The following is a 24,467-nucleotide window of genomic DNA, read 5'->3' on the forward strand; positions in this document are numbered from 1 at the left end:
CCAGGGGCACATAGCTGGTGCAGGTCATGATCTTGAAACAGAGACACAATGAGAAAACTCATTTGCAGACACAAAGTGTAGCAATTTAATTAGGAAAGAAAAAAATGAAGTGGTATTTTGGGGGAAAAAGTTGAGAAGAGAGAAAGAGGAGGTAGAATTACCTTTGCAAAGGTATCACAAAACCAGACTTGCTGCAATTTATGGTATGCAAATAGCATCATTAGGCACAGATTTTTATACAACTAATCAATCTAACGTTGTGCATGTAATGGAGACTGGTGTCCCCATGCAGGGTAGATGTGTGTGTATCATTTTCTGCAATTAAAAAAAAAAAAAAAAGAAGCTTAGAATAATTAGCTCCCTTCTGTTGAGGAATGGATAATTAGTCAAACGGTAATATTCAGCAGATGCAACTTATTCAGGTAGGAAATTCCATCATATACTGCCCCAGGGGCATTGGACACTACACAGTAAAAATAATCAATAGTCAATGGTCAATAGTGAAAATTGCTAGATGTACCCAATTCCGGCAAAATTAGTCATACACCAAAGGAGAAGCCACACAAATGCATACAGGGCTGGTTTTCCTTTTGCTTATGTTTTGATCAGCAGTGACTTTACTGGAATGACTCTGAACTGACAGCAATGATAGGGCGGAATCAGCCTCCAGATATCTATATATTGAGTAAGTGTGGTAAAGCTAAGTGATCGCTTATAAATTAGAGTGAAAGCAGTACTTGACTAATGTCTAAAAGCAATCGTCTAAAAGTAGTATTTTCTAATAAGTTTTGTATTTTAAAAGTGGCTTTTTCTGAAAAGAAACGCCTTACATGGATTAATGTGGTCATTGACTAGTCATATCTCGATGCTTTTTGTTCATCTTTGTTTAAGAAAGATTTAACTCGACGCACTAGGAAAAAAAAATAATTCCAAAATCAAACAGGCCCTCTTGGAAACAGTGATTAATTTCCTGTTGACTTTGATAACTAATCCCGTTAAAATAGACCACAGGGGAAGGCAAACGTTGTATGTGGACAAGATAATAGAGATAAAAAAGGCAAGTTTTAGATCCATACTTGCCAAATTTAAAATAGGAAAATGATGCATTTTCTGTTGGTTGGTTAGATCTCGAATTCCATCTTGCGCTATTAGAGTATTTTGAAATCATGATGTCACTGCTGTGTTACTTTTGTGCGCGTGTGTATATATATATCTCCCTTTCTAACCAGGAGAAGACAATATACGCGGCAAAAGTCATCTGGCACCTCAGACAGCTGTTCAAATACAACAGTTATTGATATATCCCCTTTGTTATTCGGTGCTGGATTATAGTCTCATTTCATAGGCAGAGCAGTTCTACTGCTGGTAACAAAATACTTCCCACATGACGCTGTCTTGTCATCTTCACTGTTTCTGGAGAGATTTTGAGAAATGACTCATGGTGTGGTGTGCCCTACTTAGGATGCTTCAGACATTGCTTTTTTTCCGAGGTGCTTCCCCAAGCCTTTGACTTTCAGGTCTTGAAAGAAGAGTACCCATAAATGGAAGTGCCTGAAACCATTAGTTAAAGACATGACTTTCTCTCGTGAAAAATAAATAAAAGAATGCTTTTCCCAGTGCTATTAAAAAAGTTGTTTTCGATTACTTGTAACTGAAAGGAATAAAAAAGTATGTAGTTCCATTAACGCATCTGTTAAAGTGAGCAGATAATTACACGTTAGATCTATCTATCCTGTAAAACTACGACCAGAATCATTTATCTAGATGCATAATAAAATTTCTTCCATCCCCACTTACTGCGCTCATTACCATATGGTATTTCTTCTCTGATCCTGAATGGAATAAGAATATGAGCCTTTTGAGGCACTGGTCTATAGGTATTTATAGCAGTAAGGACTAGAACTGCCAAAATGCATGAAATACACTTTTCTGTTGCCGCTTTCAGACAAATCAATATGAGAGCTATCTGCTTTCGGTGCTGATTTTGTCTTTGCAGTTATGTTGAGGAAGAAGGCATAACTGGTCCCCTTCACTTGATTTCACAAACGCGTTTCAAACAGACCTGAATTTAGGTGGTCAGCAAAGCCATTGGGAAACATATGCGAACTGGGCGAACCAGCCTCTCCTAGCAGGTTATTAAGGCAACATTCATTCCTTTCCAATAACGTGGCTGGCAGTGTTTGTACCTCTACCTGAAATTAAAGCAGTTGGATTTCCATGAAATATTAAGTTGCTATCAAACGTAGAAGGATAGAGATTTTGAAATACCAACGGATCGGACAGAAGTGTGAGCGTCGGTGCAGACTATCTGCAGCACATAGCAAATAGTAATTGTCCTCAGGATCTGAGGTGTCTTGAAACCACCAGTTTCAAGACCACACAAGAAAAGGTGAACGAGATCTTTTACTGGTGTAACTAGGCATAGTTCCCTGGAGCTGAATACAGGCATGTGATTTCCATAGAACTAAATGGGAGGAGCTGGTTTTTGGTAGAATTCCTGCTCATCAAGTGAAAAGATAGGAGGGTTTGCATTATGTACAGAATGTTGCCGTTGTTTTTAACAGCAGTAATTCGGTTTGATCCACCTTATCGCTCCTTGTGTTTCGAATATGCTGAGGTGGAAATCTTCATTTTCAGTTGTGCTGATCTGGGGGAGAACTCAGACGGATCGTGTGAAACCTGAGCACAGCAGCTTCGTGAAGGTCAACGAGAAGTGCAGAGATTTGCCAACGGGTGGATCTGTACAAAGTAGGAACCAACCGACCAGGAGCCCTGCTGAAAAGGATCTGAGGGTTACTGTGGGCTCCAGGTTCACAGTCTCCAAATATGCAAATAGTATATTGGGCTGCACTAGGAAGATCACGGCCAGTAAACTGAGAGAAATTATTATCCCCTTGTACTTCATGCTGGTGAGGCCATGTCTGGAATACTGTGTCCTGTCTGGGGCCCCCTGGTCAAGAGAGAGATTGAGAAACTGGAGACTGCCCTGTGGAGGACTACCAAGGTCATTAGGGGCCTGAAGCATGTGGCATGGAGGGACAGATGTAGGGAGCTAGGCTGGTTTGGTTTGGAAAAGAGAGGGCTAAGAAGGAGCCAATAGCAACCTATGGGTGCTTGAAAGGCAGCTACAAACACAACAGAGACAAATTCTTCTCAACAGATGCAGAGGATCACTCAGGCAGAAGTTGCACCTTGCAAGGTTCGAATTGGACATCAGGAAAAGCTTTTGTGCTACAAGGGTAGGTGATCCTGACACCGAACACGCAGATAGGCCCAGACCTTCTTATTGAGACATTCGGAAAACAGACCTTGAAGTCCCGTAGATGCTTCAGCTCAGCGTTCCCTCAGAATCAAACGTTAGGTGGGATCAAGGGTGCCTCATCTCCTGCTGGTTTATCTGCTGAAGGCAGTGCCCTCTGTGCTGCCTCCGGTCCCCGTTGTGCGCGGTGGCACTACTTGTCAGGGAAATCGTGGGGAGTAGGAGTTCTGTCCCTTTCTGAACTGCACCTTAACTGCTCCATTTCTCCATTCTTTTCCAGATGGTGAGGCAGAGGCATTCAGAAACGTCTTGGTTAAGTGACAAGGAACAGCACAAGCTCAAACAGCATGAACTGAGCACCCGCTGCCTCCTCAAGCCTTCCAGCCGGTGTCACTCCCTGCGTACTGCCTGCTTGCTTTGGAAGCACCTACCCGTTGGTCTCCCTATGGAGGCAAACAGCTATTGAACCACTTCCCTTTGAAGAAGAGATGATTTCACGTCTGTTCCGTGATGAATTACAGCAAGAGTTACTGCCACCAGCCTGGATACATTAATACTGAAGCTAATCTGTGTATCTTTTCATGTTTTACAGCTTCTTAACTCCGACACTTCGGACAGCATATTAATAAACTCGGTAAAAAAAGGCTATTGGAAATCTTTCACTTTCTTAGCTTGATTTATGATGTATTAATCTGTCTGTTTTGACTCTAGCACTAATCTTAGTGCCAAGGAAGCTGGCCAAAGAACTGCTTGCCCTTTGCAGGCACACAAGGGAAACCACAACGCTGTTGACTCGTGCATACACATACTTATATAGATGTGTGTCTGTATCTCTCTCTCTCCATATTCTCTTTCTCGTGGATACAAAAGCTAATTCCACTTTAACAAGTTTCCTGTAAATACACAGTTTCATAGTTGCATTTGCAACTTATTGACCAAGTCAGCACCAAAAATGCACCAAGAATGTACAAATCAAGGCAAAAGACGCCTAAGTGATAAGAAAGGCTGAGGATTCATTCTCAGGCAGCTGGCTCCTGGAAGGAATGGGAAATGCAAACTGAGAAAGGCAAGAAATGCTACAGCCAAATGTCATTGCATCTTACTGCTGAGCTTGCGAGGGCTTTTCAGGCAACGAAAGGGAAGGACAGGCTGGCACACCTGCGGGGTGCTGCCAGCTGGCTCCGTAGAAAAGGGATGTGGAGACTTAGGATAAACATTAAAAAGCAACTCAAGTTACACGCAAAGGGCTTGGGTCCTTTAGAAAATGTTAACCTGCATCAATCAGCATTTTTAAGCTTTTGCTTTTTTTTTTTAGGGAATAAAGGTATAGTTTTGATGGAAGTCTTGAAGGGGAGAAAAAACCCAGCATGTGCATTATTCCTGTTGTAGCCGTGCAGCCCAGTTTAGCAGCCATGATTTACCAAAGACTTTATCCCACCCTTCCCTCAGGCAACCTTTTTGTGCTGCCCTCGGGGGCACCTGCAGCACCTCAAGCAGCTGGGTTTGGATTTATGAGACCACCGCTGCGTAAGTGCAAATAGCACGAGCCACCCCACTTCTACTGCTGGAGCTGATGCTTCCTTGCCAAGCTGATAAAATATCATACTTTATTCAAAACTCTGTCTGATAGCAGGAAAAGTCTTATTGTCTAATTTTCCCAGGGCAGCTGCAAGAAGAACGATTTACAAAGCACTTATCCTAGCCCTGTCTCCTCTTTCTTTCCTGGCTGGAGTAGTACTTCTGGCATATTTCTGAGAAGTATGTCCATCAGGGAAACAAGTGCTGTCTTTCTATTCTTTCCTGTAAGAGCGGTGTCAACTACTGTAATTCAGCACAAATTTCCACAGAGTACTAATCTCATTTTTCAGCCGTGGTACCCAACCCATGCATTTTTAAAAATGCAGTAAGTGGCTTTTCCCCTGCAGAGAAAGAAGGGCAGAAGTGAACGTAAGGCATGGTGAAGGTGAGGAGGCAGGAGCACAGGAGTCCTGCAGCTCTCTCCCCGATGACCTGTTTGCTCAGCCAAGTGAATCCAAAAGTTGATCCCGGTTGTACTAGTGCAACCTATTTGTAACAAAAGACGTGGGAAGACTATAAATGTGAGGAATGCCCTGCGCCTCTGCGTGTTGTCCAGGCTCCTCGGTGCCATGGGTCATGGCAACAATGCTGCCAAAGCTGACTCTTAAAGAATCACTCTTTGACAGCTTTGTCTCCCAACAACCGCGTAGCTGTCAGCTCAAGGGAATTCCTCCTTCTCCGGAGGATGCAAAATGCCAGCTGAGAAAACGCCCAGTGCATTATCCCGTAGCAGACAAAACAAATATTGTGTTTCCCCTGAACCAGCTATATATAGAATTAATCTGACCCTGGTAAGACTCTGAGATAGCTCGGGTTCAATTCAGGCAAGGGAAAATGCTGCCCCCCAAAAGGATTTCTCTACAGGCTGGCAGATGCACTGTTGATTTACGCCATCCAGAAGAGGTTGGTCTCCTCTTCCAGGAGTGATCTGTTACATAAAGAAGAGATGGTGAGCTAAATCTGTTCAGCACTTGGAAAAATGCAAAAATACTCGGGAGCTTGTCCACGCAGGGGGGTGAAGTGACTTGCTGCCTAATGTCTTTAGGTCCTCTAAATGAGGAGCCCAGACACTTAATTATTTAGTAAAAAGAGTGCTGCACTGAACCACTGGGGTTTTTGGTATTATACCAGTAGAGCAGAAATTGAAAACTTCTGCCAACCACCTGGGTGAAAACCCCTCTGAGTCGCTTTTCATTTACCTAAAGCATGATTAAAGTAACGTTCTTCTCTTCTATGGCTGCGAGTAAGACCCGATCCTTCACATTTACTAAGAGAATGACCCATCGATCGTAACGGGAGCTTTTTCTGCAGAGCGGTGTTTGCTTCTATTAATAACGGCATTTGGCTGTGCGGTAATTGCACGGTTTTCTGTTGAGCTGAAGAAATCTCTTAAACCCATATTCCTTTTAAAAAGCAAAATTCCATGTCTCTCCATCCTTCTGGTGCATATTCCCATCGCCATAGCGGGGCGTGCTGGTGACCGAATGGCTCAGTCGCTGTCTTGTCCTGGCTTTTCACTGTCTCCAGTTTCCAGTTGCCTTTCATCACTAGTGTGTGAGATGTCCAAGAAGGCTTTAAAGCCAGCGGGGTTGTTCCAGCATCTGCCAGCGACGGGAAGCGCATCCAGGCTTCGCAGCCGTCCAGCGCGCCCCAGCACTCACCCGCGTGGGATGTGTTTGCATTCGGCCGTGAGCCAAATTCTCCTTTGTCACCGTCACACAAACTGTTCCACAGCAGTGACCGGCCGCGACCTTCAGTCACCTCGCGGTGCACATAGCGGTTGTGCATTTGCTACTGGGGATGTTAGACCTAGCGTTACATGGCTGTTTTCACTAAAACAACAATTTTCAGTGTAAAAATGATGATAGAATCGTAGGACTGGAAGGGACCTCTCCTCATCCATCCTTCTTCCCCAGCTCTGGCTTTCTGCTCCTGGCAGCCATTTCTTTAACTTCTTCGTAAGAACACCTGGTGTAGAGGCTGCACGTTCTTCCCAGGCAATCTGTGTCTCTGATCCTTATTAGAAAGTTTTCCATACTTCTCCTTGCCATAATTTACGTCTGTTGCTTGCCTTCTACCTTGTGGAAATCATTCTCTTCATCTTTGTGTCGGCTTTTTACAAAGCAGCAGAGTGTTCTCAAGTCACAGCTGTAAAAAAAAAAACCCTAAATCTTATCAATATGCTGCTAGCGATTTTGTCAAATGGATGAAATTCCACTCTGTATCGATGACTTTTCTGTCATAGCTTTTAAACCGCATCTCCTGTTTCAGTATCTGTTCCCTTCTGCTGAAAGCAAATGTGCTATTCACATATGCATCCCCAAGTACATTTTGCAAAGCAATTTTCTTCTCACTGTCACTGCCAGCAGATGAGTCTGTGTAGTGTCAGTGTCTACATTTAGCCTGTATCCAGGGCTAAACTGTAATGGCTGCTCTGTCACCGGGTGACCCCTCACCAGCCAGGGAGGAGAACAGGGAAAAGGAGAGCAGACCCGTGGGCCGAAGTGAAAACAGATTTAATGAAACACCACCAATACCAACAAAGGTATACACAGTTATACCCAGCAGTGGTCACAACCAACAGGAGAGCAGTCCTCAGGAGCGGGGAGAAGCCAGAGGAGGAGCAGGAAGAACCCCAGCAGGACACCAGCCAGAACCCCAGCAGGAATCCCGCAATTTTGCTCAGGGTGCATCTGTTCCTAGATCGTTGGTGATGCCTTTCTGTTCAACATAAATAATAGAACAATCACAATCAGTAAACAGATCTTATTTGTATTTAGACTGCACTGTTTTATACATCTATGGAAATACAGATGGCTTTTTTTCTTTTACTGTCAGCGTCACTTCTGTCACCTTGTCTAAATAGCTAAGGTTTTGTATATCCAAAACTCATTGCAGTCGTAGCATACCGCTATCTCATACCACTGCATCTCACAAAGAGATCCTCCTTCCTCCAGCCTCGCCTCCCGTAATGAGGAAAGGTATTGAGAAGCTGTCCGAAGTGATACCTGGCCAGCTCCCAGGGAGAAGCCACGGCCACCCGAGGTCAGCCTGGGCCGGTGACAATGCCTCCACAGCAAACCTCACTGTCCTAGCGTAGCATGTGCGCGTACAAAACGATTGTGTGGCATCACCTCGTACTTCATATTCCTGTAATCTCAGCGAGACCTAAAAATTGTCATTGCTTATAAAGCCATAAGGTATTTACGGATGTCAAAAGACCTGTATTGACTAGAACTTTCCAATCCACTGGCTGCAAGAAAAACTATATTCAATACCTTTTCAGACAGGAACCCTGGCCATTTTTTTAAATTAGAGAAAGACAGTAGCACTTTTTCTTCTGGCTAAATGCCACGCTGACAAAAAGCAAACCAAAGCATGCCAATGGCCACATCCCAAATCAGTAACAACTAAAAATAGATTTTAACGACTGTGGAAGGATCACGTGTTATACCAGAGACAGTATAATACCGTTTGTAGCCATTTCTATGAATTTGAAATGTCCCACATGATAGCAACTCAATTACCTGTCCATTTGTTTAAGGAGAACAATATTTGCATATTATTCAGCGAATGACAGTTATTCAAATAACTGCGCCTATGCCCGTTAACTAAAGGCAGCCTTTACAGGATATTCGGAGAACGTGTGGCAAATGCAGGTGAAAATCTAGTCAGCTGCCATTTTGGAAACACACTTTGCTATTTCGCTCGTGCTAGTCGTTAACCGTAGCCCCAGATGCTGAACACATGCCGATGTCCGTGACGGCACGGCCAAGGCAGCTGCCCGGGTTTTGTCTGAGCACCGAAGGGGGAACATGGAGCTGTGTGCTGGTGGGGTCTCCTCTGTGACCAGAGGGACACTTGAAAGAGCCTTGACAGTAGAAGAAGAGCTGGAAGGAATATTCATTTTCCTCCTCTCTTCCTGTCTGCTCCGGTGAGAAGAGACCCCGGAGGTACCTGGGAGGGCAGCATTGCAACCTGGGGCTGGTGCTGTGGATGTCACCCATGGCGCAAGGTCTAGCCCAAAGCCCCGTTTGCCTCCTGCCTGGAAGCCAGGGGTGTGTGCTGGAAAGGGCCAGCCCTCATCTGGGATAACCTCAAGCCAGGATAAAACCTGGGGAAGATGAAACGGGGGGAAGTAAGGGTTTCTTTTAGGGGAAAGGGTGGAAAATGCTCATTGTTTCAGTCCCTGAGGCAAAGATGGAGTGATACGCTGCTGTCCCTTCTACCCCATAGAGATGGAAACTTGGATGGCATAAAGGAGTGGAAGAACATGGACATGCTCAGCTAGTGGCCCTGTAGAAAGCCGTAGTGAGGGGTTAGGAAGTGGCTGAGCTTATTTCTGTTGGGTTTTGTATTTGGAACCGCCTCCATCATGGGATATTCTTCCTTTGGCCGCCCGGGAAGCAGAAGGCTGCCGCAAAGGGCAGGCGGGCAGCAAGCCCAACACGTCCTCGAGCAGGAGGGGTAGCATCCTCCTCCCTGCTGCCCAGGCCCAGCTTGAATGAGCATAGAAATGCGGGGAGACGCAGGTGCTTGAATTCCGTCAGCGTAGTTATGTGTTTATGTGTATAACTACGTGAAATTACTACGTGAAACCACATCTGAGTTGTGGTACCGGAGCCCCACGGCCGGCACGGGCAGCCCCCACGCCCTGCCCAGGGGCAATGCCTGGGGGCAAGCACCGTGGCCGCCCTCCGGAGGGTCGGGGCCCCCCCGCCTCTCCCCGCCCGGGCCGCGCTGCCCCTGAGGGGATGGCCCCGGCCCGCGGGCTCGGCCCGGCCCCTCAGGGCTGAGCGGGTGTCGCCGCCGCTCCCGCCCGCCGCACAGGTAAGCGGCGCCCTGCGGGGGGGCGGCCAATAGCGCGGCCCGACCGCCGCCGCCAGCCAATGGGAACGCGCTTGGCGGCGGCCCCATGGAAATGTGCCTGGTGGGGAGCCAATGGGGCGCGGCCGGGCCGCGGGCGGCGCTTTATCAGCTGCCAGGGCCGGCGGCGGCGGTCGCGGCCGCCCGTCCCTCCCTCCCTCCCTCTCTTCCTCCGCGCCCCGCCGTCCCCGCCGCGCAGCATGGCCGGGCTGGGCGGCGGCCCCGCCGCCTTCGGGCGCTGCACTCACGCCGTGGTACGGGCGCTGCCCGAGTCGCTGTGCCGGCAGGCGCTGCGCAGCGCGGCGGGCCCCGAGGTAGACTTCGCCCGGGCGGAGCGGGAGCATCAGCTGTACGTGGGCGTGCTGCGGGGCAAGCTGGGGCTGCAGGTGCTGGAGCTGCCGGCCGACGAGAGCCTCCCCGACTGCGTCTTCGTGGAGGACGCGGCCGTGGTCTGCGAGGAGACGGCGCTCCTCACCCGCCCGGGCGCGCCCAGCCGCAGGAAGGAGGTAACGGGTAGGGCAGGGGCCGGGCCGGGGCCGGGGGGAGCGGTGTCCCCGCTGGGCAGGTGGGGCTCGGGGCGGCCGCGCCGTCGGGCGTGTCCCCGGGCCCGCCCCGGCGGTGCAGCGGCGGCGGCAGCAGCGATCGCTCACGGCGGGAACCGGCGCGGCGAGCCCCCGGGCAGCGGCTCTTGCCCGGCCTCCCGCTGCCGCCCCGGCTGGCAGCGCTGGGGGTTTATCGGAAGGAGGTGGTTCTGCTCCGGGAAACAAGTGGATGGTGTAAACTGTGACTCATCCTTTTTGGGGCGAGCGGGCTCCCTGCGAACTTGCCCAGCTCGGTGCTGCGGGGATGGATCGCCAGTCGGTCGTGCGGGTTTTGCGTCCGTGCTGCAGCGCTGCTCAAGCCGAAACCCCATTTTTATTCCACTGGAGCGCTGTTCCTGGCAGTGCGTTACCGCTACCTGCGGTCATCGCGCCGTCTGGCCTGTGTGCAAGAGCTGGTGTGGGTTTTGGTGTACTCGGTGTTGGCCTGGATGCCCTTGAACCTGATGTCGCCTTCCCTGTGCAGCCGCTGCAGGCCCTGTGGGTGTACAGGGGACGCAGGTCGTCCCTCGTTGGAGAGAGGTGTGGAGGATGCGCGGCTGCAGGAGCCTTACTCTAGATATTCTTAGGACTCTTTTTACCATGCACAGCCCATTCATAAACTTGGTTCACCAGGCAGTGTGTGCGTTGAAGTGCCACCCAGTTATCTCCCTCTCAACGAGTTGCGAGTAGCAAATTAAACAAACCTTACCCTGTTTGAAGCTGCAAAACTACTACGCTGGCAACTTGCCTTCCTGTAAGCACGTTTTAACATAACCCTCTTCTCTCTTCCAGTTCCCATCTTCTCCGTGGTACGGTAGCTCATCTTGTGACCCATGAGCATGTACTGTTGTGCCTGTGGGACAGGGCTGGGCCACTAGCTGTAGTAGAGCTGTAGCTGCTCTTGACTGTTGAGTGCAATGGATGAGTGTCTCCACTTGGTATTTTGATAAAGTGCCCTTCTTTTACCAATTACAAAGTTTACTTGAATTTTGCCCAACAGTGTAACAGTCTGAGGTACTGCACACATCTTGTACACGTGCAGGTCCTTGTGCATACCCGTGTGTGTTTACTCTTTGAAGCACATCTGAATGCTCTTAAAGGTGACAGCAGCAGAGTGAAGTGTGTATGCCACATGCTGCTCTTAGAAGCAGCTGTTTCTCAGCCAGAGTCCAAGTGGGTTTTCACCGGTCCTTCTTATGACTCACTGGTATATTGCTTTGTGACTCCTGCTGCCATTTGCACAATTTCCCCATTAGTAGAACAGATCTACTTCTTTCTGTGGATGACTTGTCCAGGCAGCGTCATGAATCAAGAGGAGAGAAAAAGCTTTGAAGCATAACTTGAACCTTACTGGTTTTCTTGAATGATGGAGCAATCCCTCCCCTGAGTTTTCGGTGAAGTAAAAAAGAAAAAATAATGGAACAGACATCCTCTTAAAGCTAGAACAATGCATGACACTGCAGTGTAGTGTTTGTCTGAACATATAACTTAATTATTTACAACAGTTCTTCCTCCTGGGAACATCATTACAGCAGTGCTTTGCAGAGAGTGGGAGAAGATGCTCGTTTGTGTGGGATAGTCGAGGCTTTAGATAGCAGAAATGTACACGTGACTGCTTTGCCCAAGGCTCTGCTTGCTGTGGTGGAGGGCTTGGCCTGTGCCTTGAACATCCTGGCAAACATCTGCAGTACCATCGTGCTCATAAAGAGCCCCTCAAGAAGCAGCAGTGTTTCTTGCAGCTTCATCAGAGGGTGTTTCCTATTGTAGCCAGAGCTTCTCTGCTCTTGTTGCCTCCAGCCCTGGTTCTGGATGTACCAACTGCAGGTGCTCAGGCAGTCCAGGCACTGAGGCCTGTTGCCACCCGGAGCTGGAGGAGCCCAGCACTTGCTTCCTGACCCTCCTGTTGATCCCAGTGGGTGGCTGTTAGCCTCCCAAGGTCTTTTCTGAGGTTTATATTTGGTCTCTGAATTCCTCATTGAGAGAGTTCCTGGAGGCTGGTGGCAATTGGAGTTGCTGTGGGGTCTGGCCTAGCATCTAACCTGTTAAATGTCTCTGTCGGTGACCTGGAGGAGATGGGGGCGTCTGTATTGAGCTGTGAACAGCCCCAAACTGGGGTGAGGAGGGCAAGGGTGAGAGGCAATACCCACGGGCTGCTGTTCAGAGCGGCCTCGCCAGGCTGAAGGAAGGGGTTGGCCTATGGGGACCTTATGGAGTTGAATAAGGACAAATGCGAAGTCCTGCCCTGGGAGGTCCCAAGGTGGGACTGAGTGGGTGGGGGACAGCTCTGCAAGAAAAAACCGTTGTGGGGGTCTGGTGGGTGGTGCAGTAGCTGTGAACCAGCAGTGTGTCCCTGTGGTAAAGAAGGTCGATAGGATCCTGGGCTGTATTAACAGGGGCAGAACCAGTAGACTGAGGGAAGCGATTACCCTTCTGCTTGGCACTCACAGACTGCATCTTATCAAGAACATGGAGCCAGGCTGCTCAGTTGGGGCAGAAGAGCAGGAGACAACAGGCGTAGATTGAAGCATGAGGTTTTAATGGGGTATCAGGAGAAGACTTTTCAGTAGGGACTGCCAAGTGGTGGAACAAAGGCCTGGAAAAGCTGTGCATTCATCATCCTTGGAGGTTTTCAAGACCCAGCTGGATAAAACCCTGAGCAACCTGGTCTGTTCTCATTGCTGGTCTTGCCTTGAGTGGGAGGTTGGCCTAGAAACATCCTGTGGTCCCTTCCAACCTGAATTATTCTGTGAGCATGAAACCAGTTGTATGTTAGGATATGTGGAGTCAGGCATTTGTCAGTTGAAGTGCCATGAAATCTTCACTGACCAGATGGCGGACAGTCATTAAATCTGGATTACTCTTGGTCTGATGGATCCACTGCTAGAAAATCAGAAGGATGAAGCCCTGTGAAACCAGTTTCTTCACGCTGCCTCTGAAAGACCGTATTCCTACCTCAGCTGGCTTGGGCAGCCTGGTATGAAAGTGATCCAAGGCTGTTGTAGTGCGTTGTCGCTCATATGGTCAACTGGGTGACAAGAGAGGGACAGAGGGCGGGTGCAGTCTATGTACAGCACCAGTTTCTCAAAGTGCAATCGCTTTTTATGTAACGTAAGCACAAACCCATGAATATTTTAGCAGTACAGTTGGCGTGCGCTTTGCTTAACCCAGTTAACATAAAGCCCAACTCTTGAGCATGCACTCCTGACCGAAGCCTCCCTGTAAGGCAGGACTCAGCCAGACTTGTCTTGCTGATCTCTTAATGGTTTAACAGACTTCTGTACAGAGCAGGTAGGAGCAGTGGAGGGAGGAAGGGATGAGGGAAACGAGGTTGCAGGGTACCATTTCTACAGAGAATTAATAGAGGGAGGGCTTGCATCCAGGAAACCTGCCAAGAGGCGTGTGGTAGGTCAGGCGCTGAAGCCCGATCAGACCAGTAGAAGTTGAAGGGCACAGGGGGCTGCCAAGGTGCGTCGCTAAGACAGCAGCCTGGTTGGATATGCAGCTGGAGCAGTGCTGTTTCAGGTGCATTGTGCCTCCTGATAAACTGCCTGCCAGATGTGTGAGCTGAGCAGCACTGTCTCCATCTCCACTGTTTCGCGCTACTGAAAACCCATAATGCAATATTTAAGAACTGATGCAGTGTGTTCTTTCACTGACTAGACTCCTTATTAAGAAGGCTTGTCGTCAATTACTGTAATACTGTGTGCAGCAGGCAGATTTCTGCAGGAGTTTGTAATAACATTGATTGAGCTTTCAGGCTTTATAGATACTATTGCTTACCCCTCCAGCACCATTGGAATCTTTACTGGTTGTCTGTCTGGAACCAAACAAAATAAAATCTGAGGTTATGTCTGTTCTTGCTCCAAGTTATTGTAGGGAGAAAAAAAGAGTTGAATTAAATTTGGTCATGTTCAGTCAGTACTGGGAAAGAGCCCAGTATTTTTTTAGTAAAGTAGAAAAATTAGTCATGCATTTAATGATTTGTTTGCAAGAGCCAGACTTATTTCAAGGCATTATGTTTGTGTTATCAACTTCTGAACTTGTTTTAAAATTCATAGTTTCTGGGAGTTCTGGATTTGGCAGAAAGGTAAAGGCTTTTAAGATAAGCCAGAGGTAGATTGCTAATGCGGATTAAGCTGGTGTTTTGTTTAGCTGTGTGCAGTCACCAGTGCGCTTGATGTTCGAGTTGAGTAACCCCAATGGAAATGTTGTGATCGCTAATCAGATTGCCAGTTCCAGCACCTTTTGTTCCAGCAGTATGTTCTCAATTGTTTATTCCCCTAGTATAAACTCTTCACGTCACCTTCTGAACACAACAGGGTTAGTTGCTGAAAAGAGCCCTCATCAGCACATTGCTCTTACTGCCCAAGTTGTCTTAATGTGCTTGGGATAGCACAAAACAGCATTTCCACCATTTCTGTGCTTATGCAGACAGATGGAAACCCAAAAGCTCAGCAAAATGCACCCACAGTGACCTGGCCTCTTCTCAGATGCCGTATTGGGAAGATAATAGCTGGCGCTGGAAAGCGTCAGGAGCTGCTGCAGATAAGATCGCTGTGTCAAGAGGAAACTTCCACTCCAGAGTATTATTACTCCCCACTCCCCCAAGACCCACTGGGGACCACTTGTGGGGCTGCATTCTTGTGGTGTGGGAGGATGGACAGTCCTAGAGCAGTGAGGACAGGGGATTAGCAGCGAAGGAGTGTGTTCATCAAATCCCATCCTCTCGACAAGCATTGGAGAAGCCTCCTAATTACCTTTTGAGCACCTCTGGGTACCTCTTCCCAAATCTGCTTTCTGGGTGGCAGGGCTTTGTCCACAGCAGTGCTTCTGCAGAGCTTCCAGCTGTGCTGGGCCAGGTAACGTACACTTCAGTGCTGAGCACCCTCAGCTGCCACCCCCCTCCCACCCTGTACAGCTTTTGCAGAGCTGTGCAGCCATGTGTGACCTAGACCTTGCACCCCGTGCTGAGCTGCAGCTTATACTGCTTGCAGGAATGATTCCCAGGCCAGTTGGTAGAGGCTTCTGAGAAAACAGAAGGCAAAAAGAGTTTACTAAGTCATGTATGTGTTGTGTAGACTCAGGTAATACCACATAGCACTGCTAAATGCTAGATGCTTGCTCCATGCCCCCTGTAGACCTAGGTAATTCTGTAGGATAATGATGTCTATTACAAAGTAATAGAAAAGCTACGCTCAGGAGAAACAGATTCAAGGCTCTGCTAGCTCCTGAACTTAATTAGATTATGGGTTTTTATTTTATAGCATGTGCTAGTGCATAAGAACCTGTGTTTGCTGACCAATCACTTTACCAGTTGTGCGGGGAGATGCTGGTTTAAGATCTGTCTCATGTCTGTGGAGGATTAGCACTTGCTGATCACTAGGGAGGCAAGAGATTACACATTTTATTACTGCTTTACTCATAGTTATTTAAACTGTCACAACAAACTGTGGAGGTCTTGTACATTTGCACTGACCCCTTTGTGTGTCCTTATTGTGCTTTACCCTTCATGTTACAGGCTAACTTTGGTGTTTTGCCTAGAAAGCTTGTGATAGAAAGCAGAGAGGTTACTGCTGTGTCATTGTTTAGTGCTTAAAACAGCAGGTGAGTAAACATAGGCAAAAACTTTACATGAAAGTTGACAAAAATTAGGGATGGCACCAGGTACTCTTCTACCCTCTTGTCAGATTGCTTTTTTTTTTTTCTTGAATACCCTTCCCATCCTATACCGAGCCATATATGTGCTCCTTTTCACCATCTTCTCAGTCTAACCTCAAAATTAGAATGAAAGTGTGCAAGATATTATCAGTGTGGGTTTTTTCAGTTATAGAAAACAAGCAGAGAAGTACCAGTCAGACTTCAGATAAGATGTATGCCTGAATTTTAACATGGGTTTTGGTTGTCTTTTTGCAGAGCACATAGTTGGCAGAACCAAATGTAATGATCTTCCACGAAGTGTCTCGCTTGGAGGCTTTCTCCAGGAGCAAATGGGTGATGCCCATCATGGGGTACAGAAGGCAATGAAGTGACTCTCATCAGAATCTGCGTCAGCGTTGTCTTTAATGTGTCACTAGCTTTCATCTTCAGTGTTTTGATAACTGAAGAGCACCCAGTAGAGGAGAAAAGCTTCTTGAACAGTACTTGTTTGCTCTTAAATGATATTGAGAAGTTTTTTAAAAAAAAAAATCCTTTGGACAGTGTCGGGTAGACCTGTATCCAGGTGCACAGGAGCCTGTGTAACAGTAGTATCAGACATGAGAAGGGATGTTTTAGCCTCCTAAAGCAGACTATTTCAAAAGCAGTTTGATTTGTTTCTGTGGCTCTGCCTCTTCCATCTGCTTTGCAGTTTGAGTGCTGCTGCACGGTTCAGGTAGGTGGTTCTTTGGTCTTAAAGTTCTTTGCTGGTGTAGCTCTGACCCTCCATTAATAGGGCTGACACGTTGGGTGGATTGGCTGTGCCAAGAACTGTACTCTTTCATTTTCAATTTTGCTTCTGTGATCACAGATCTAATGAAAACGTTAGGAAGTAGCTTCTAGTCAGATCAATATAAATGGACTGTATTCATTGTAATTGGTTTCTATCTATAGAACTGTAGAACAATCTTTAAGGGCAGTCTAGAAGCAACTTGGGTTTCATGCTTTTCTATATTTAGCCCTTGTTATTAAATTGCGATGTCAAGTTTCTTGGGAATATCCAAGTTGCTAACCAGAAGATTAGAAAAAGGCAGAACCCAAATTAAATGTCTGTTCTTAATCTCCTGTGGACAGATGATTATTGTACAAGCCTGATGTCAGCTTTTGTACCTTGTTAATCACTGTTCCTTTAGCTGTGATAAATAGCCCTTGGTAAGCGTATGGTTCAGTGCAAATGCAAAGTGGTTAAAGGTTCCAAATAACTGGAAGCGTTTCCTCAAAGCAGTGGAAAGAGCCTTTGCTGCTGCTGTGACTTATACATATGGCTTGGAGCTACCCTGCTCCTTCCCCAAAAGATTTCTGCCCAGACTTTCAAATTGAACCTGAATCTCTTTCTTTGGTAACTGCCTCACTTGAAAGCATTGTGAAAACTAGTTTGCCACAGTCACCACAGGGATTTTGGCTTTGAGATTCAAAAGTGGGTTTGTAACTTACCCGGTGTAAGTTGCCTGATAGATTTTTATTCTTTTAATGCTAGGCTCCCTCCAAGCCTGCGAAGAGGGTTGGTATGCAGGCTGCAGTGCTGTCTTGCTCATGGTGGGGTCTGACAGCATCTCCAGAAAGCGGCGGAGCAGAGTGCGCGGTGCAGAAGAGCTCCTGCGCGCTCTGCTGCTGCGATATGGAGAGCAAAGTCCCCAGCTGAGGTTCCCCATGCTGGACCAATAGCACAAGCAGCAGCTGCTCCCAGGGCCGTGCCAGGACGCACACATGCTCAGAAGAAACATATCTTCATTCTCCCTCCTCTGCCTCCCACATGCTTCCACTTGCAAACTCACCTCCAGTCCCATGTCTCTCCACCTGGGCCCCTCTCTTGTCCCCCATGTGTCCAAACTGGCCTTCTGTAAACCCTGTGTACTGGTTCCCCGAGCCAGGATCCTGATGTGCCCTGGCCACCGTCCTGCCATGCCCAGTGTGGGCTGTAATGCTGCGGGGCTGTAAGGTGCTTCCCATGGGAAGAATGGGAGCTGGGGTGACATTTCCACCAGCAGGGCACTCCTCTGCAGGGCTCTGCTGTGGTTGAGGCTCAGTACGGCTGTTTGCTGGTGATAGTGTGTGGAGGTGCCTGTCTGTCACTTCATTAAAGATCTCAAAACTTGATTGATTTCCCTTTCCACTAAACTCTTCAGTAACTAATGCATGATAGGTTTATAGAGCAATCCCTCTGAGCAGTGTGATGCCAGGTCTTTTAACTGACACGGAGCTTTTGTTGTAAAGCACTCTGTCTTGAGACAAGATGTACAGTGCTCGTTTTGAGGTCCTTTACTCCGCTTTCTCGCAGGAGACGTGTCTCATGTCTTTACACAATGTTCTTTGTTGAGCTGTATATCTAACCCAGTGGAACAGATATTCCTTAACCTTTATTCCCATTATCTCCTGAATGTTTGTGTTTCTTTGCAGGCCTTTCTGGCAGTTGTCTTTTTAAGAACAGTACTTTCTGCATTCTGGTGCCAAGTTCATTGCGCTCGCTTATTGCCGTGATGCTGCGTCTTGCCAAGCACCCTCCGGTTCTAGGGTCCTGACTATTTCATACAAAACTCCTAGTGCTGCATATAAACCAGTGTGCTTCCCTTGATGCTAATTCAAGAACGTGAGTCAGCTCTGGCAACAAACAGGCTGGTTTGTTGTAAAACATACTTACTTCTGATGTAGAAATGTAAACATGACAGGGGCAAGAACCTCTGGGTTTTTTACTATTTCTCCCAAAACTGCATTTGATCACCAAGGCCAATTGTGGCCCTAGACTGACTCCCTCAAGTTGTCCCTCTTGGTGAAGTGACCAGGGCATGCAACTCTTCAGCAAGCATGACTGCTGTAAAACACTGGCTTTTTTTTTTTTGTTAAAATAAACACATACAGACTTTAATTTCCACCAATGTTACTGGTTATTCTTCCCTTGCTGGTTTCTCTGGAGTGACAGTGGAACAAGTCCTTGGCCTCCGCTGCAGACCCAGGATGACTCCACTGAGGATGCGGTGGGATGTGATGACATAGCAAGCTTTAACTTGCAATCTTCCACTCGTACGGAGTGTTTTGTGAGCTTAGCAGCTCGGATTAGCCCATGCAAACAGTGTCTATGCTTCTGCATTGTTCAGCTTTCAGGGAATTTCTTGTCCTTGTCAAAAGTCTCTTGGATCAAGAATGTAGACCTGATTATTAAATGTCTGACCTGAAACACAAGTCACCTATACAAAGCAGTCTTTCTGCCCGTAAGTTATCCCAGTACATACAGACATCTGTGTAGAAGTCATTGCTTATGGCAGGCTTGCAGAGGTTGGTGACTGCAGAGAAGGTGTTCCTACCAAGAAAGCAACTACTGTCAGTTGCTTTAAAGAAAAAAACCCAACAACCCACAGATCACATACAAGTGAGCTGACCACATTGTAAGGAGCCATATTTCTGTCATTTTGAGTCAATAGCAAAACCAAACAATTATTTTAATGGCTTGTTCAAGACTTGCAGAACTCATTTTCATTTCAGTAGAGCTTCAGTATTTGGCACTATCTTTAAAAAAATGATTGTGATAATTTGTTTCTGGAAGGTTTGTGTATGTTAATAGTGAAGGAACTGGCTATCCGCGTCTGTCTCTGGAGGCCAACCGAAGTTCTCTGGCAAGATGAAATCATCTGTCTCAGCTCAGTCCCAGCTGGCCACTGAAGCAAACTGGAACAAGACTGCCACATAATTGGACACTGTTGTCAGTGTTGTGCCTGATTTTGGATGTCTTTTCTGAGGCTTAATGTAAGAGCTATCAGGGAAGCTGAATCCTGTACCTTGTAGAAAGGGTGACCTTAGAGGACAAGAATCCTGCTCTTCCTGCACTTCAGTATGGTCAGTGTCCTTTGAGTCACAGACCAGCAGCCATGGAGCTGGTGATCTCCATGGAGCTGGTGATCTCCATGCAAACTCAAGCTAGAAAGGCAAGTGTTTTAGAGATGGAGCTAGTTTTTGGCCTGCTGTCCAGAAATAGCAAGCTATGTTTTTAAAAATACTTTAAATATTTAGCAGTAAGCTTGAGGCCGTGCCTCTCTTTAAAGGTGAGACATTTACCAGTCTTAAGGGAGTTAATTTTGCAAACAGTACAAGTGCTTTGGAGAGTTTCACCTACCCAGACAGCCGAGTGCCCCTGTCATCACTGTGCTTAGGGGAACAGAAGTGATGAATCTTGAGTATCTTGTGTTCTTCCGACAGTGTACAAAGAGGTGGTGTGGCTATTGCTAGTCACTAGGTATTCACTCAAGTTCAGTGCACTAGCTCATTTCATACCTGTATTTTTCCAGCAAACACTGAGGTCCTCTACAAGCTTGCCTGCTTTTTGCAAGGTGATGCGGGGTGACTCCTGTAGCCACGTGTATTCAGAAACTTCCAAATGCCGTGCCTTCCTAGAGCAGAGGGTGTTAGAGGAGGCGGCCGTGGCAGCACAGGGTTGTGATAGACCCCCTTCCTCATTCCTCCTGGCTGCAGCAAATGTGTGTGAATAACAACTGGTTTTAGGGTGGTTTCTAGAAGAAATCAGGCAGGTACTACTTTGCTGTAGGCCCTACTGATCTTTGCCTGGTAATTCTTGATCCTTTTGACTGATCTGAACTGGTTTTAAGGAAGGAAACTGTCTGAAAGGTGAAACCCTACCAATGCGGGAAAAGTAGTCAGGGCAGAAGTTGAGGTAGAAGAGACATACCGTATGAAAAGCCAGTATGAAGAAAAGAGGGGGTGTGACCTGACAGTCTGTGTAGGGGGGAACCTTTGTCAGCCCTTTAAGCATTGTGCTGGATGCCATGTCTTCGCTGATGCTGGCAAGTCCGGCTGGGAAACAATCCGTATGAAATGGAGCTTAGTGCCATACAGCTATCTCTTCTTTTTGTGACCCTTACAGAAAGTGTTTCTGTTAATCCTCCTCTTGTTCTGTGGCCTTATTGTCACACCATAAAACAACCAACCTGCCTTGACCACAAGGCTCTGGGTTAAGACAGTCCCTTCTAGAGGAGCGTTTCCAGAGCTCTTAAATGCTGTATACCTCCAGTATTGCTGAATGGCCATTTTTTTTTTACTCTGGTAAAATCGATTGTTCATCTGGACCTGAAATGCTGTGTGAGGTTCTGGTTACCCACCCTGGACATGCAGTGTAAGCAGAAAAGGTAGGGGTGGATGAGAAGACCTTGCTGCAGTATAGGACCGCTTCTGTACGAAGCGATGCTAATTAGATAAATGCCTTCAGCTCAAAGTTATTGTGGGGAGGGGAGAAGTAGGAGGGCTCTACACTATCTCAAGTGGTACAGAGAAAATGAACTGGGAGTTGTAGTATGAAACTTGATGACATCCAGGGAAATACCCAGGCAGCAAATCCAAGCAGAAGGGAGTACTTTGTCATGCAGCGCACGGCTGAACTATCAGATTCATTGCCAGGATGTTGTAGGGGCCAAAAGTACAGCTGAGCGTCAACTAATGAAAGAGAGATCCATCAATAGCCGTTTAACGCTTTGATCCAGATGCAATATCTGGCTTTGGAAATATGTACGCTGCCTCTTACAATAAGCTCAGGAAAATATACTGGAGCCAGCAGCGCTCTATACTTGTCCCCTTTCTGTTATTCTTTCCTTAAGCTGCCCGTACTGACCGCTGCTGGAGTCAGGCTACTTGGATATCCAGGTCTCTCTGACCCACTTAAGCTGTTCATGTATTATGAATAAGCTGTAATACTGATAGCTGTTTAGCAGACTCATAATGAGTCTCTTGCTGTGATGCTGAAGGTCACGAGTTGTCCGAGGACTGCCGTTTGGGAGGCAGCTGCCCTGCCTTAACCCTGCAGAGGTCTCGCCGGTGTTTCTGTCCCACCAGGCAAGGGGGAACCTGCGTTCAGGCTTAATCAGGGTGTCCGATGGCATGAGAGAGGCCATCAGTCGCACCAGAAATGGGTGCTCTGAGGTCAGACGTTGATTTATTTTTTTCTTCCCTGCCTCAGTATATCCATCCTAGCACAGACGGTAGAAAATGGAACGATTCCACCATTAAGACAGATATTTTATGTCAACAGTATAAAAGGATTTTTTTCAACCCCCTTTACAAGTCAGATTAACCTTAAGAAACAGTGCACAGTTTGTAAAGCAGAGATTTCTCCTTGGGAAATGTTGTTTGTAGCTTTTCCACATCAGCTGTGAAAACATATTGCCATCCAAGCTTTGCAAAATGATTCTTAGAAAGGCCTAGCGATGAATACTTGGCATACAGAGGTTTGATGTTTTGAGAGCCAGGCTTAACGTTATGGGAGACGGTGTCCTAGAAGAGCCTTTGCAGGAAGGTGCTCTGAGGAGGGGGGTCTCCCATAGGCCCTGGGATCTGTGTTGTCGCGAGGCAGTTCATAGCAGCTGATAACCTGTCAGTTTGTGCTGTGGAGGTGAGGGACAGGCTTTTCTTGAGTAGCCTGATATAAAATGAGCCTGAACGTACCAGCATCGAAGATAGGAAACAGTCGTTCGTTTTCAGAGCACGAGGAACCTTTTGGAAAAGGCACCGCTCTTTTCTGCCCTTCTGCCCCTGCTTCACGGCTAATTGGATTGCTAAAAATGTGCAAAGCAGAACTGCTGGTCGCTTTATGCCTGCAAATGGCAGACGGAGGAGATTTCTAGGTGGGTTGGCTGAATGGCAGGCTGCCAGGAGTGGCATCCATCTTGTTATCTGAGATAATGCCACGAGCAGCCTGAAAGCTATTTCTGACAGAAGAGCATCAAACCGGCCGTGCATCGCGCAGGGCTGACCGGAGAGCTTTTGTGGGAGCAGGACTAGGACTGGCGTGGCCAGGGTTGGGTGGTAAGCGCTCTTCTGTGGCCTCCAAAAGTCCTCCTAGCCATCAGCCCTTCGCGTGGAAGCTTGGCGTGGACCCGTGGCATCGCTGATCCGATGGGCTGTGAGAGCCTGGGACCTGTAGGTGTTACAGCCCGCTGGGCAGGCAAGAAGGGTTCTTGTGCTGCGTCTCTGCTTGCTTTGGTGCTGGTCGCTTGGCTGCAGTAACAGCGACCTTCACGGGTTTGCCTGACCCAGTAGCTGGTTCTGTGGCTCCCCTGCAGCCCAGATTGCTGCGGCACCATGTCCTGGCCGTGCAGGATGACTGGGGACTAGCAAAAGTAAATGCTGAGGGATGTGAAACTAGTACAAACAAGGGCAACTACTATCCAGGCTCTGACAAAGGCAGCTGGGTTTGTGGTACCGGTGGGAAAATACTCCCGTGCCTGTCCCCTCTGCTAGCTGCGAGCATGTCCTGTCCCTCCCGGGGCTTGCTGTTTCACGTCCTGGCTTTGATATTTCCCAAGCATGTCGTTATCTGTCTCATTTCTCCATCCTTAGGGGAAGCTTGGCACAGATGTCAGCAGCCACCAGAAACCGCCAAAAGCTTTTGTGCCGTTGAAATGTGCTCTGTCCACGCTTCATCTTAAGGACTAAAGACGCTGCTTGTAATTCTGCACCAGTCGCTTCTCTGGTTTTAACCTAGTTTCCACTTTGCTTGGTTTTCTTACCCTCTTTACAAGATTGCTGCGCACAACCAGAAGCCGAACGGGAGCTCCTAGAGGTCTGCCAGCCCTCTGACACACAGCAGTATTCCCAAAACTTTTTAAGAAACGGGTTTGTGTTTCTCCAGGATGGAATGTAAACAAAGGGCTGCTAATAAAACAGTGTGTGAGCTCTTATTCAGATTTATATAAATTCAGAGACTATGTCTAAAAATAGTGCCCTGTTTTGCATTCCTGAAAGCAGATTCACCACATACCTACATCTGCCATGAAGTGCTATGCTGGTAACGAACTGGACTTCTCGGGACTGGTACGAAAAGTACTGAAAACCCATTTTAATTTTATTAGCTTTACAAAATACGTATCAACAGACATATTTAAATACTTAAACCCATGGAATGGACTGCAGTCTTGGTACGAGCAGGAGCACCCAGTATGGGAAATGGCCTAGAGGTGTCCATTGGAGAGGTGCGAGCGTTGGCTGCCTGCTCTGAAGCTGGTGGGGTCTGGAGCAGGGAGGAGTGTGGGGGAGCTGGGTGTCGATCTACTGGTGGTTTGAGTCCAGGAAGGAGTGAAAGGATAAAGACAGGTAACTGCTGTGCGTTCTATATGTTATGTTAACTTTAAGGCTTGTGCCTGTGACGCAAGTATGTAAGTAGCTGGGGCTCAATCCTGTAAGGTGCCAGTGCTTAATGCAGAGCCTGTAATAGGTCTTCTTAGTTTAAAGCACTTAAACTCTTTCCTGCCCTGTGTCTGCTTACTTACCATCTCTCTGAGCTGATCTCACGATGATGTTTTTCAATAGTGGAAAATCTGATGTAATGTAACATTTGTCAAGATGATAAGGCTTTAGCTTTAAGTGTTTCTTAGCCTTAAATATTGACTAGGAGATTTTAAGATTCGTGTGTTGCCTGTGAAAGTGTGTGGTTATTAGCACAATAGAACTTGCCTGTGTAGTAATATTAAATAAAGCATGTAGCAATATTAAAT

At 47.3% G+C, this 24,467-nt stretch overlaps 1 protein-coding gene across 1 annotated transcript in view; it reads left to right on the top strand.

Moving 5' to 3' along the window:
- The first annotated feature begins 9,888 nt into the window (after positions 1-9,888).
- The window catches only part of DDAH1 (dimethylarginine dimethylaminohydrolase 1), a 56,626-nt gene continuing 42,047 nt past the window's right edge, over positions 9,889-24,467 (top strand). Inside the window, exon 1 of the mRNA XM_086463312.1 lies at positions 9,889-10,209. Within this exon, the coding sequence (XP_086319438.1) occupies positions 9,904-10,209 (306 nt within the window). The 5' untranslated portion in view covers positions 9,889-9,903. The remainder of the gene's footprint in view (positions 10,210-24,467) is intronic.

This window comes from Leptosomus discolor, chromosome 3 (genome assembly GCF_034619465.1).
Source record: "Leptosomus discolor isolate bLepDis1 chromosome 3, bLepDis1.hap2, whole genome shotgun sequence".
NCBI lineage: Eukaryota > Metazoa > Chordata > Aves > Leptosomiformes > Leptosomidae > Leptosomus > Leptosomus discolor.